General features: G+C 45.3%; 1 protein-coding gene across 2 annotated transcripts in view; it reads right to left on the minus strand.

Annotated features, from left to right (window-relative positions):
• Positions 1 to 557: 557 nt before the first annotated feature.
• The window catches only part of epha4l (eph receptor A4, like), a 45,010-nt gene continuing 30,595 nt past the window's right edge, over positions 558 to 14,972 (minus strand). The window contains exons 7-18 of one of the 2 annotated variants that reach the window (XM_010882898.3): positions 14,681 to 14,840; positions 13,757 to 13,862; positions 12,704 to 12,762; positions 12,336 to 12,449; positions 11,662 to 11,847; positions 8,204 to 8,265; positions 7,828 to 8,037; positions 7,592 to 7,741; positions 7,290 to 7,483; positions 4,600 to 4,758; positions 3,307 to 4,438; positions 558 to 1,987 (exon numbers count right to left, since the gene is read on the minus strand). In XM_010882898.3, the coding sequence (XP_010881200.1) occupies positions 4,324 to 4,438; positions 4,600 to 4,758; positions 7,290 to 7,483; positions 7,592 to 7,741; positions 7,828 to 8,037; positions 8,204 to 8,265; positions 11,662 to 11,847; positions 12,336 to 12,449; positions 12,704 to 12,762; positions 13,757 to 13,862; positions 14,681 to 14,840 (1,515 nt within the window). In that variant the 3' untranslated portion in view covers positions 558 to 1,987; positions 3,307 to 4,323. Of the gene's footprint in view, positions 1,988 to 3,306; positions 4,439 to 4,599; positions 4,759 to 7,289; positions 7,484 to 7,591; positions 7,742 to 7,827; positions 8,038 to 8,203; positions 8,266 to 11,661; positions 11,848 to 12,335; positions 12,450 to 12,703; positions 12,763 to 13,756; positions 13,869 to 14,680; positions 14,841 to 14,972 lie in introns of both variants that reach the window. The other variant, XM_010882809.3, reaches the window with a different exon arrangement.

Below are 14,972 nucleotides of genomic sequence, written 5' to 3' on the forward strand. Positions count from 1 at the left end.
ACTTCTACCATTTCTGCCAAGTGGTAGAAGTAGTGTTTTGCTGTTTTGTCCTTTTCTACACCAATAAACAACTTCTCAGGTTCCCTTCAAAAGCAAAAAGCATCTCCTGCAATTGTTCTTCTGGTGTTCATGTATTCATGCGTGGTTATGGTGATTTCTTACAAAACTTGCACGACACCATTTTGGTACTTCACCTGCATTCTAAAAATGGCCTCTTTTCACCCGTTTTCTCCTTTCTCCACTTTTCCTCTCCCTATCAAAGCCTCTGACATTGTTTTATCACCTCTGGAAATGAGCACAGGAAACAGATGTTGTTCTTATTAAACACACAGACCTTGCCAAAAGCCCTCGGACGCCTTGTGGACCAAGACGCAACCTGCAGGCAGCAGAGTCCACTAGATTTCTATAAATCCGGTCTCCATGTGGTGCAACGTGACCCGACGCCAACTCAAAGGAGAAGGTCAGAGTGCATATACGTGTCCATGGTTTTGTGCATATTATTAGCATGTGTGTGTATATGTGTGCACACAGTTCTAATAAGCAGGAAACAAAGACCGTTGAATGGTTTCTACTTTAATAAGAATGCACCCTGGCACCCCTTCATTTTCTTCACTTTTACTATCATTTTACAAACTAGATATAAAAGACCATAAATAATGACATAAGTTACATGTACCTAAAATGCTTGACAAAAAAAAATCAAAATAAAACATGAAACAAAGAGATTGAAATAATGTTAGATCTACGTAGCTAGATCATATGGCATCAGAAGGCATACAATGACAAACATTAATTTGTGTTTTGTTAGGGTTTTCTTATCGTATCGTCCGTCATCGTTAACTAAATGAAGAAAGTATGGTACAGTACATTCTGTTTTCCTCTCCTCCTCACACGCCTTGCATATTTCCACATAACAGGTACTTGACGGATTCAAACCAAACTCCATCGCAGAGTAGAGCACTCAGGTGGCCTGGTATTGAGGACGGAGGCATCTGTAGTATGTGAACCATCACATATGATTGAAAAAAACGTTCCAAAAATATCAATAGGGCTTTAGAAAATAAAAAGTCCTTTGAATAAAACCTGACTGTCATTTGGTGAATATAAAAAAAAAAGAAACAAGGCCCATGACTTTCCTTTCGTATCACCCTCTCCACCATGAAGTCCTAGATGACAACATAGGTGCATCATTTTTAAAACGCCCTGCCCCGCTCCAAGTCCAGAAATACGCTTCCAGCCTGTTCGCTTCAGTTCGGAGTCCTTTTCTATTTAGTGCGAGAACCTGTGCCTCTGACTGCCAAACGTCTTTCTGTCGGTACAGGAGGATATTGTTCTTCTGCCCATCTGCAAACCACTATCACAGCCAATGCAGTTGTGGGTGTGGATGTGTTCAAAACTTCAAAGCTCTTGAAATGTTGTTGCTGAGGCGGATCTGCAGACTAGGTGCAATGGCACACTTAACATTGTTTTTGCCCACACAAAGCAATTCACAAGTTTCCAAAAAGCAAATCCATAAATCCTCTCCGCAGTGGCATAAAACAGACACAACTACTGATAGTACTTCGAAAAAAACATCCCTCATACAGATACACACGCACACCCGTTCAATCTCACACACGCACCCACATCTGCACAATCCCACATTCTTTTCTCACACACAACGTGCAAACCGAAAAACACGAAAGAAAACAAACTTCAACATTACATAAAACAAGTACATCATCTGCTGGAGCAGGGTCTAATTTATATTACATTCTTTTAATGTTTTTAAGCGTTGCAGAATCATTCATATGGTGTCTTTAAGCTGATGGTGGCGGCACGTGGAACGTCAAGTCTGTTTGTCCATTCTGAGTGACGATAAACGGCAAACATCCCGGACATGGAGAAACAGGTTTTCTCCCATGGAGCTGGAGGCGACTCCAAGAAGAGCAGGAATTGTGTTCATGGGGAGAGAGGGAGGAATCCTGTTGTTGACAGACAGCGGCAGCTGGAGTAGATATAGGGAGAAGCGTGGTCGAGGGACAGAGTGATGGTGGGAGAGACAGAAAGAAGGAGAGGGAGAAGGAGAGAGAGAGAGAGGTTGATTTTAATGTTTTAATTTGACTGCCAATTTCTGCCGGGCCTAGGCCTACTTCAATCTACCCTGTCATACCCAACAATGGTGAAACATAGCAGTTCCAGTGTATGGAAAGTTCTAGTCATACATAGCTAAACAAAAACATCAGAATTCACCAACCAATACAATGATATCATCGCATTATTGGTTGGCCAAAACAAACAGGAAAAAACCTATTCTTAATTATGGGAACGGATCCTGAGCTGTCACTTTGATCAGCAGCAGACCTGGGTTCAGCAATTATATGAATTATTTCAGTTCCTTATAGAGTTTACCATATCCTGCCTACAGTGCTGGATGGGTTGGGTTCACTGTATGTGCGACTATATTATATGTTCAATCGCTGGATTCAAGCTGACTCAGGCCCAGCATTAGAAATGGTGAACACAAATAGTGTTTGAACCCAGGTCTGACCAGCTGTGGTGCGCTGTCTGCTGACTCAGAGTCTGTATGTGATTAATTGTCCTCATTAACTTGCCTGGGGAGGTACAGGAGTGACTGATCTGAGAACAGGTCATATTGATTGGCTCTACAGCCTCAGGTGCTGGGCTGCTTGTTAATTAACACACCACTCAAACAGCTCAACACTCAATGAGCTCACACACTGCAGACTGTTAGATAGTTTTACAGTACTTATAGAATGTACTTAGAATGATGCAGATCAGACTGTTAGATAGTTCTACAGTACTTATAGAATGTTCTTAGAATGATGCAGATCAGATTGTTAGTTCTACAGTACTTACAGAATGTATTTAGAATGATGCAGATCGGACTGCTAGATAGTTCTACAGTATATATAGAATGTATTTAGAATGATGCAGATCGGACTGTTAGATAGTTCTACAGTATATATAGAATGTATTTAGAATGATGCAGATCGGACTGTTAGATAGTTCTACAGTATATATAGAATGTATTTAGAATGATGCAGTTCAGACTGTTAGATAGTTCTACAGTACTTATAGAATGATGCAGCTCAGTCTTAAAAAGCTCTACAGTCCAGATTAATTTTTAACCTCCGATTTTGATCATAATGTGTAATATGTGATTTATGTGCACGATCTATTAGTAGAATTACAATCATGCCTTATATAGACATGAATTTTGCAATATTCTTAAATAGCCTTTTTGTGCTAAACCCAACTGAGATGAAAATGAGTCTGAGGACAGCATAACTTCCAACCACTTACCATGGTGGATGACGACAGAATATTGTCCAGCATGTGTTCTTTTGTTCATCCGGGTGTCGTTGCAGTTGTTTGTTTTACGTATCCATCCGAGCCTCCCTAGTGGGTAACAGTTGGGCCTAATATATCCCATGCTCCTTTGCGCTCAGTCCCAAATTTAGGGAGCAATTTCACAGAAAAAATCAGTGTGGTCCAAACACCTGTCAGTCAAAAACAGGAGAGCTGTAATGTGACCCAGGGGGTGGACTCTAATCCAGAGGGGGTGATGGAAAGATGGATGATCCAAATAAAATGGGGGCAGCGGTAAGGAGGGGATCATGGTGGTTTGGGAGCACAGGGGGTAGGGATGCATCTCTTAAGATCAAAGACATTCTGAGGAAAATGTTCGATGTCCCGAGGGCAACTAAACAGCCCAATCTGGGACAAAACAAGACTAGAAGAGAGCAAAAATACAGAACCTCTCAAAGTTAGCCCCTTCCCTCCTCCTCTTTCCCTCCCTCAACCGCTCAGATTCCAAACAATGTTTATCTGAAGGTTGGAATTCTCCATTTTGTCTGTTGGCGTTCGAACGGATCCAGCTGAGAAAGACAATGGAGGGTATGGCAGAGAGTCACAGAGAACAATTCATAAACAAACTTAACAGAACACAGTTACAGGAAAAAATATGCTCCTTGGATATTCCAAAAAGAAAGTTCCAGAAACACACTCTTGCCCAGAGGAGTGATCCCATTGGAATTCCTTCCAAACCGTTGAAGGCACTCCAGTTGGCCTCTCGAAAATCTTTCCATCCGTCCGATTCCCAGCGGCGTTCAAACAGAAAAATATCCCATTCTTCCTAGGGCAAGGCCTAAGGTCTGTGAAAAAGTGCCATTTTTTTTACCCACTTTTCTTGTAGTTTCTTCTTTTTTTTTTAATCCAATTTAAAGTGCATGGATGAGGTAAACTATTTTATCATTCAATTGTCTTTTGATATTTTATTTAAATTATCCGTAAGAAATGACATTGTTTCCTTCTTGTAGATCAGACAGGAACCATTCTGCCTTGCATCTGTTGCATTTGGGAGAGCATTCCCTGGACGCTGGTTAGGATTTTATTCTGGTGCGCAGCTGAGGATATTCCAATTCGGCCCATGTCCCTGTTTTAACAAGAGGAGAAAAATAAAACCTATGGACTTGGAAACATTTCCTGATTCATGCGATCATTGTTTTCCTTGGTTCACATATAAGACATTTGTACAATAACACAGACAGTCCTCTCCTGGGCCCAGGATTGCTGAGTAAGCTAATGGTTACTCACTCCTGTGTCATATGGACCACAGCCTCTGGGGTGGTGTACCCTGCTGCAGTGAAGTTGTCGCTGTATCTCTCCATGCCAATGGCCTGCAGCCAGTCCTCTACAGAGCCCAGGGCCGAGGACACTTCTGGGCTGACCGGCTCCAGCAGAGTGGTGCTGGGTCTGGGGATGGAAGGAGAGAGGCTCAGTCCGCAGTCACACAGCTTTCAATATAGAGCTCCGGGTAAAAATGAAGGGACCACTGCACCTTTTTCTTTCCTTTCCAAAAAGGTTGAAAAGGAAGGTTTTGAGTGAGGAACAGAAAGGTTAAAAATTAAGAGACCACTGCAAATTGAACACTTCTGTTCCTCTCTCAAAACCTTCCTTTTCGACTTTTTTGGAAAGGAAAGAAAAATGTGCAGTGGTCTCTTAATTTTATCCGGAGCTGTAGAATATAGTGAAGCGACAGTTTGTCTAACACAAATCATCAGTAAGCTTTTTTTCTTTTGGACAACCAGCTAACACGACATCTTTCATTTTAAGAAATCTCACTACGCACCATCGGTATCAAGCTGCCATTTTGAGAAGGTTTTGTCAAACAACTTGGCAGTCAGAAAAGCATAGGTTGGAATGGTACTGCTCTGCCAGATTTCTTACCACCTGTCACTCAGACAGGTCTACCACATCAGAACAACCAATTAAATTGGGACCTGAGGAGAAAGAAAGGCTGTGTCCTCTGGCCTTATGGGTAGTGACGTTTTTTCATCAGCTGATGTTAGTCTATCAGTAGGAGTTGAAGAGTTATCGTCAACCCAGAGACTTTGAAATAGGAATTGTGATTTTTCAGCCTAGCTTCTTTCTTTCTATGCTAGCATGTGTCCCATAATGATGTGCTCTCCCAGACAATGGCCAAATGAAACACAGTTCCCCATAGTAAGATCATTCTTTTTTAAACACTAGGGCATAACATAACAGAAATTAAGGTGTTCAAATAAAACGTGTAACCTTTGTCCACACACACGCACACACCTTGACACAGGACAAGCCTCCCTTTCCTCATTCCATCCCTCCTTCCCTAGCTTCCCCAAGATGTCTGCCATCAAATATTTATCCAGGGCCTGTGTGGCCGAGGTGAGGGACTGAGGGCTCTCACAACAGTCCCACTTCACTGCTCCCCTCCTCCATAATTTAACAGGTGTTGGCAGAGAGGGGCTGCCGGGTTCAAACATGGCTTTGGTTCGGCTGAGGAGTTCTGAGGGACCATTGGGGACAGGGGGGTTGGATTGGGGGTGGTGGTGTCATGGGGAGGGTTCTAGGGTAATACACAGCCCCACCTTCTTCACTGTAAAAGTTATAACGCAACCCCCCCTTCCTCCACAGGCAATGTAACTTAGTATGTGGATTTGATATGTTACCAGGGACTATACGTCTTTTGCCCCCCCCCCCCCCAAACCCACCATGCCCTGCTTACTTCCTAGCTGCATAACACCCCCCGCATACTATTCTCCATAGAACATTCCTCCCTCCCTACATCTCTTGCTACAACCGTAAAAGCTGTGTTTATTGGCCTCAGTTCCACTCATTATTCCTTCAGGACTCATCTTCTCCATCTCTCTCTCCCTCTGTCTGTCACATTCGACTCTGTGAGGGTGAGTGTGCATTTTCTGGGTCTGTTCAAGTGGAAAAGCTTTCTGTCCCAGGCTCACGCTGGTTGTCCTAAGGGTTATGACTCCTAGTTTAAAGGATTATGACTCCTAGTTTAAAGGGTCCTGTTTGTATTTAATTAACTGCTAGCAACCACCATAACTCCACAGTTTATTAGTGGTTTACAGAGTGTAACATCTTGTGTGGAAGTTCATAATAAAGTTCTGAGTACACACATTAATAATTAAGCAATAAGGCATAAGAGGCAGTGCTGCATCATGAATACAGTATAGAGAGTACTCATGAAAAAGCCCTGCAATATCCTGTATTGCTTTTAGAAAACGTCATCAACATATTACAATAACAAAGACACATATTGAAATAAATTGATAGGTAAAAATGTACAATTTAATTCTTCCACTAGAAGATTTAGTTGAGAAAAAAAATATGGTTTCTATTTCCATCTATGATGTTGCCACAGGCGCAACCCAGTTCTTTTTGCATATTTAATAAGAACAATGACTGGTCATATAGACTGGCTAACATTACTTGCTTGCTAGTCAACCTATGATATCAACTCAGTCATGTCAAATAAGCAACTGGTGTGACAAGTTACTAACTCCGTTTTCATTTGTTTTAGCCTTTTGTTATTGGCATTTACTTGGAAGTGTCCATGATGATAATAGTTGATGCGTGATTTTGCCTGTCTTAGAAAAAAGTCCTCATCTACTCAGCTTGCTCTGTTCACTCTGATACCTACAGTATAGCCAGGGGAGTTTGCACATAAGAAGTTAATCTCCAGGTCAGACAGGCACACAGCTCTACCTAAATTAACCTCTGCACTGTCAAACTTAAGCTAGAAACAAGCAGAAACAACAAGCTGGTGGAGAAACACAATGAGAACTCAGACAACAACATGAGCATCATGAAAATCCTATGGAGGCGCTGTGATAATTTCCCCGTTGGCAAGAATAGGTGTGTCTGTGACGGCCAATGCAGCATGACTTGTAATGCTGCTCAGGATCCAGACGAGCGGCTCAGTAACGCATAACCAGCACTGAATGTCTCACCGTGCGGTCTCTCCTCCGGTTCTCTTCAGGCTGTTAGGGTTGCGGATGAGTTTGTCCAGCATGTTGACGATCTGGCCAAACTTGGGCCTGTCGCTCCTCTCTCTCTGCCAGCAGTCAAGCATCAGCTGGTGCAGCGACACTGGGCAGTCCATGGGCGGGGGCAGCCTGTACCCCTCATCTATAGCCTTGATCACCTAGGCAGGGCAGGGCAGAGGTTAAAGTTCAGGGTAGATGGCAGATTGACATCTACACCACTTAGCCATCATTGTTAATCTCTGATAGGATAATTTTTGTACACCTACATCCTGGTTACTCATGTCCCAATATGGCCGCTCTCCGTATGACATCACCTCCCACATGACGATGCCGTAGCTCCAGACGTCACTGGCCGAGGTGAACTTCCTGTAGGCGATGGCTTCTGGGGCCGTCCAGCGAATGGGAATCTTTCCCCCCTGTGATTGACGGATGACAGTTAGCGACACTCAGACAGTACCAAACTCACACAAATAGACACAAGCAGCAAAACACACACACTCACCCTGGTGGTGTAGGCAGCCTCAGGGTCGTCCTCCAGGACTCGTGACATCCCGAAGTCGGACACCTTACACACCAGGTTGCTGTTGACCAGGATGTTGCGTGCGGCCAGGTCTCGGTGAACATAGCTCATATCGGAAAGGTACTTCATGCCCGACGCGATGCCACGCAAGATGCCCACCAACTGGATCACAGTGAACCGCCCGTCATTCTTCTGGAGTGGGAAACAGATGCGCCGGGTCAAGTACGTGACGATCGTAGGTGGATCGTACAATGTTATCTTGATTAGGTTATGAGCTTGCCAGGAATAGCACAGTCATAACTTCAACTCTGCACGCACACAAACAAACGTACCACACACACTGAGATGCTTTACTTACCCTGAGGAATGCATCCAGGGATCCATTCTCCATGTATTCTGTGATAATCATCACTGGTTTACCTGAAGGAAAAGAGAGGGAGGGAGAGATTAGGTAGAGTATAAAAGAGGTTATGGTTGAAAAAATGAAAGGCGTAACATTATAAAGGTAAACAAGGCTTATGTCAGGGCAGCACAACAGGTTCTCAGGAGTATGTTTGGGTGTGTGTGTTTTTGGTGTTTTGTGTCTGTGCTACACCATCCGTCTCTGTCCACAGCCGATATAATTTGTTCAGTGTAACACTGTACCCATGCATCCCGCACTCTACACTGACACAGGGATCTCCACGGTAACACAAACCAGACTAATCACTCTCACCCACATCCACGCACACACAAAATGTACAATCCCTTTTATAATCCGTGACAATCTGTCTATTTCTGTCATTATCCTCATCGCGGCCCTTTCACGCCAACTTTCTGTACGTCTGCCACTCTCCATATCCTTTCTCCCATTCTTTTTTTTCTTTCCTCTTACTCTTCCTCTCTTTCCATGTCACTCGTCATCTCTGCCACTCCTCTCTGCCCTTTCTCACCCCGCCACTCTGTCTCTCCTTTCTGTCTCGGCTGAGCGTCTGTCTCTCTCTTTCAGCGGGAGGGAGATTCCCTGGTGGTTCTGTGAAGGTTTGTGTGTCTTTGTGTGGCTCACGGGAGTCTGCGGGGAGGAGGGGAGGAGGGGAGGAGGGGCGGAGGGGAGGAGGGGAGGAGAGATGGAGGGCCAGTGTGTGTTTGTCCCATGGCGCTAACAAGATGGTGCCTGTCTAACCAGCCGTACCAGCAACACATGGCGAACAGTTTACTTTCATCTCCTCTTGGAATTGTTACATACTGTGCTGTGATTACAGATGATCTGAAAGACGTGAACTCACCCAAGTTTTCTAAGAAATCCGTGCACCTGCAGTACCAGTTTCAAAGTTTGGGTGAATTTCAAGTGAATGGGTGTGTCCAAACTTTCGACTGGTACCATATATATTTAAGATTTGTAGAAGTTGCATTAGTTAGTTGCTGAAGGGGTCTAAAGTTGAAGTTCTCCCACACTGCACCCGGGCGTGATTGGCACACAGGTCTCCGGTGACGCCCCAAAGAGGAAGTGAAGTTAAACTGGAGAGGGGAGCCTCTTTGTCAGCCATCTTTGTTCTGTTTTGTTCTACCCTGCTGCCCCCGGGCCACCGCGGGCTGACAGCTCCCCAATCAAGTCTGAGGAGCGTCTGACCTACAACCTCCAGATTGCCCCTTCCCAATCCCGCCTTCTTCCTCCCAGTCCATTTGCATGCTAATGTCTAGTTTACTGAATATGTCACGCCGCCTTTGGCAATGAACTCTGGGCAGGGGCCCCACCAAAAGGCAGATTATCACCTGGCAAAAGAAATAATAATGGCTAGGGCGGGTAGAGGACAACATATAGGAGAACACAGGACGAATGTTGAGGCAACGTTTGTTTCTACATTGTCACAGGGAGCTAACATTGGCAGGAGACATCAGAGGCCTGCTCATAACCCACAATGGATCGTTATTTCCCCTTTCTGTAAAAAAAAAAAAACGTTGCAATTTAGTAGCACTTACATTATGTAAATGAGGGCATTTATATGTATCACGTCCTAAAGAACAGCTAGAAAGGCTTAAAATGCTAACGACTTGTGATGGACGGCCAAGGTTTTAATTACTATCAGTGACGCTAGGAAAAATTAAGGGGCTAAGTTGACAGGCAATTCGGGCTATGCTTTTGTTCTTAGAGTGATTTGAGTGTATTTATGTATTTAGAGCATATTTAGACTTTGTCAATAATTAATAAGACTTAATTGGCCTATTGGACATGTAGTGCTGCCATACAGAGGAGAGATGGAAGTTCCTTTTAACTAGATTAGAACAGGGAGGGGGAAAATTGCAATTCAAATAATGGATTCATAATAGATTCCAAAGACACACTCAAGTGTGAAGGACTAATTGCAAAGAAACGGGCGTCAAGCTTTTTGTCATTACAAAGACGGGAGGAGGGGGAGTTGGAATGAGAGGGACATTGGATGCAGTTCCCTTCTCGCTTTACATTCTTACACAGATTGCACGTTTTATTATAGTATAGTTTCAAACATTCATTTTAAGACTGATGTCCAACAGATCATTGTACTCATTACATCCTCATTAGGGGCAGATTTGGTCTAAAATACATCACTGTGGGTTGAATACATAATAACTTTTCTAAAGGCAACTTTTTTTTAAAGGAAAACCGTTACTGATATTGCCATATTTTACTTTACATTAGCTAGCTATAGTTAACATTCAGGGGAGTCAGTCACTGAGCTAGCTAACCTTTACATCTATTCTTAAGTAAATGTGATGACATGGCAACATTGTTGTTTTTTTTACTAAATCTTTGCCTATTTTTGCAATGTCATGGCGTTTCCGGATTAAACATGTCCCCATTCAGGGAAGAGGGGAGCGAGATGGCTGTGCCATCTATAGAATGTTAATATCAGTGATGTGCCCTTCCCATGTATGTCTCTCTCCTCCTTCTCTTTCTCCCTCCACCGCCCTCTCTCTTTGTATTAAGCGATTTCATGTGTCCTTATCTGTCCTGGTGAGGATGTATGGTCCCTGTTCAGCTGTGGTTGGGGCTGTCCTCGTAAGGAGAACAGATTGGGCTGGAACGTCAAAATGCATTGAACCAGCCAATCCACCTAACCAACCATCCTCTAGGACGACAAGGTCTCTACGTTAACACACACACACACACACACACTAATTAAATCCATAAAGGCCCACACACCCCTCATAAAGGACCTGAGGAAATGAAGACACCAAACACAACAGCCCCCCCCACCCCCCCCCCCCCCACCCCACCCCCCCCCACCCCCTCAAACACAAACCGACGCAATGTAACAAAGACAAAACTGATTCCGCACCCATCCACCCCGCCTCCCCAACGCACCCTCTGAGCAACCAGGAGCGAAGGTGGGGTGAAGAGTCAACGTCTGGCATGGCAGCGGTTCAGGCTCTGCCCTGCAGATAGGGTATCACTCTCTAACCCCAAACACATTTACAGCTGACACCATGATTAATGAGCCTGGGCCAGCGCGGGACACATTAGCCCCTGTAGCGGGCCGGCACCAGACCTGTTCCATCTGGCTACCAACCACCTGGGGATTCCCAGGATGGGCCCCGTGTCCGGAGCCACGGCATCCCCAACCCCCAACCACGGCCCTCTGCGTAATGGGTAAGGAATGGGCCCTCTATATCTCCAAAACTTTTAACCCCCCCCCCGCTCTCATTTTTGTACTATATGTTGCTAAAAGGCAGAATGTAGTCTGCTATTTCAATATTAGCTTTAGCGCAATACTAAATTTTACTTAATAACTCATTTGAATAGTGTGTACGAAACATTTGTAACTAAGACAGAAGTCCTTCAGTCAGGCGCCTGCTTACACTTGGTGACCACGCCCTCCAGGTGAATAATATTAGGATGGTCGAACTGGCCCATGATGCTGGCCTCAGACAGGAAGTCGCGCCTCTGCTTGTCCGTGTAGCCAGCCTTCAAGGTCTTAATGGCCACACAGATCTCCCTCTTTCCTGGCATCTTGAGACGACCGCTGCACACCTCGCCAAACTCACCTGTAACACACATACACACAAATCATACAAATCATATATATATACGCACCTCAACAAATTTTCACAGGACACATATAAACACAATTTACTACAGACCATACACACACGCTTCACCAAACTCAAATTCAAAATGGTCAAGCACAACAACACAGGTACCACACAATTATCTCTCCAGGGGTGGGGGTTGAACTGGCGGGGAAGGGGGTGGTACTTTAATCATTGTTTGACCCCTCCGATCTCCAACGGCTCCATCTCAGTGAAGCAGAAAGAGAGCGCAAAATGGCTATTGATTATTTTCATTATTTGTTCAGCGGCTGGCTTTTTCCACTGGCAGACAGGGAAAACCAGGAACTGTGTATTTAATGTTTTTTTCCCACTATTGACCCAATGAGTCTGGCCAAATATTACTGTTGCAGAACCTGTCTGAAAAGAACTGTAAAATCAATCCCATAGAAACAGATTTTGACAGAAGTGAGTTATTTTCATACCAATGCCAATTACTTTCTCAATCTTGATACAGGAAGCGTCAATCTCTTTGGCAAACTCCCGGACAGCTTGGTTGGGGTCCTCGTAGGTAAAGGGGTCTACATATATCCTCACACCTGAAAAGAATTAAGGCGGGTCAATTAATTTAGTAACATGTTGTCTTTAATGCCTCCCTGTTATTCTTAACCATCAACTTATTTAACAACGTTTCTGTTTGAAAAGGTACTAGCTCTTCTTTCAGAGTTGTTGATATCTAAACAAACCCCCCTGTTGGTAACTTCTTAAAAGGTTTTTAAAAGCAGTTTCCTTTACTCTACTAACCAATTTCACCACTGACACTAGCATTTTATGAGTTCAGAGAGAGGCCTACCCTGGTGGAGGTGTTTCTCTTCATCAGCATCCTGCTTGGCCTTGCTGTATTTACTCCTTCTGGGAACAAAAACAACATGGCCGACACGGTTAGGTAGGTCGAGCGGCATGGCGCTAGTGCCATTATTGACGTGTTCGCCGGCTGTCCCAGACCACCAGATGTGCAGGATAATGTCACTCTAATGACTTTTAAACATGACAATGTTCCTCTCATTCCCTTTAATGACTGTTAAACAGCTTTGGTGCAGAGGGGAGCGCCATCCGCCCACCCCTCCGCCACGGGACGGAGAGGACACAATGACGGACAGCCACCGCCAATGAATATGAATCAGAGACGGCCACCTGCTCGGCCTGGAAAAGCCTAAGTAACCCACTCAGAGGAGGGCGCGCTCGGCCACCCTCCCCTCCGATGACCACCCCGACTCTCTCATGCGCATGCATGAGTCCACAGTCACGCGAGAGCGCACGCATGTGCTCGTGCACACGTGCGTGCGCACACTGGCCAGGAACAGCGTGTTTGAAGCGTGGAGAGAGACCCCATCTGCATGTAATCCCCTCCGCGTGTCTCCCCTTTGTCCTGCCCTCCCGTTCGCCAGTTAACACCGTGTGATTGGGTCACTGCAAATCCACCTGCTGCCTCCTCGTTCGCTTCTCCCCCCCCCCCTCCCCCACCCCCGTCCCTGTCTCCCCCACGGGTCACGGAAAATAACTATCGCTCCGTATTACAGCCAGCATGAGAGATAGAGGGATGAAGCTGCTGGGAGAAGGGGAAGCGGAGAGAGGTTGCTGATTACATCTCTCAAGCTGTCACCCCGTCAATCGTCCCCGGTGGGGGCGACTTATCACTCAGCGAGCCGGCGTGTGTGTTTGTGTGTGTCTGTGTGTGGCTGTGTGTGTGTGTGTGTGTGTTCTCTCATTGACGTGTGGAAAACACTTTTTTCAAGCCTTCCTCCAGAGCTGCCAAGCAAGACATTCTGTTGATGGTGGAAAGACAGTGAGACAGAAAACAGGGAGCGTGGAAGGGAGGGAGGGATATAGGGGGTGAGAGTCTCACCTCCTGCTGATGATGAAGGCACTGACGAGGATGAGGAGGAGCACTACACTGCCCACAACGGACACCAACAGCACCGTGGAGTTAGTCCCGTCTCCAATGACAGGAGCTGGAACTGGCAGGAGAGAGCAGGGAGGGTGGGAGTGAGTGAGGGAAAAAGGGAATAAAAGAAAGGAAAGATGAAAGAAGGGGTGGACAGAGACGCAAAGCAAAGTCAACATCATTGGGGCGTATTAGGTCCGGAAATGTACACAAAACATGCACAGTACATTTTCTGTTTGTCCTCGTCATTGATCCCGCGCACACACCCCCCCCCCCCCTCTCTCTCTCCCTCTCTCTCTCTCTCTGTCTTTCTCTCTTTGTCTCTCTCTCCCGCTCTCTGTCTCTCTGTGTGGCCGTGTTTATTTGTCCTTTTCCCTCCACTCCATTTTATGAGTCCCCATAAAGTCTAGTGTTTCTCCGTGGCCCATCGAGACACAATGCAGGACACCATTCAACTGAGCAAAGAGCAGTATCATTACCATACGCCACTATCTCTATCTGCATCTGCATGACAAAGACACACCTGTGCCCAGAGTGAACCTGATGTCACACTACACTACAGAACAGACATCACACCGCCGACATGATCGGGGCTGATGAGATGACACCGGGCCCAGGGGTGTTCATGCCAGTCATGAGTGAAATTCCCAGTTAGGATCTTGATTGTTCTACTATTTCTTAGTAAATGTGCTAATTGTCAGCCACTGCGCTAATGCTATCAGACAGGACAGCGATGTCATACGTGTAGCACGTCCTGCTCAGAGAGCAAAGTAAGTAGGTAGCCCAAAGCTCTGACTAAAATGAAACACATGGACACATTCTGGGTGTCGCTATGACATCATCCCGGTGGCTGGCGTGATGCTGTGAAGGTAGCGCTCTGCTCACCAGAGTTGGTCATGAACTCGAAGGGAGCGCTGAACTCTCCATAGCCGGCGGCAGTGCGAGCGCGCACGTGGAACACGTACGAGGTGAGAGGGGTCAGGCCTTTGATGTCAGTGTTCCTGGACGAGGTCTTGATGATGCGATAACTCCTCTCATTCTGGTCCTGGAGAGCAACAAATGTTTTCCAGTAAAGACTGTTTTCCTGGAAGGTCTTCCGTGGAATTCATAGAGGCCAAATTATCACTTTTTTAATTTAAACTAATGACTAATGAAATAAAAAAAATATGTTTGATGT

The sequence above is a fragment of the Esox lucius genome, chromosome 1 (genome assembly GCF_011004845.1).
Source record: "Esox lucius isolate fEsoLuc1 chromosome 1, fEsoLuc1.pri, whole genome shotgun sequence".
NCBI classification, from domain to species: Eukaryota; Metazoa; Chordata; class Actinopteri; order Esociformes; family Esocidae; genus Esox; species Esox lucius.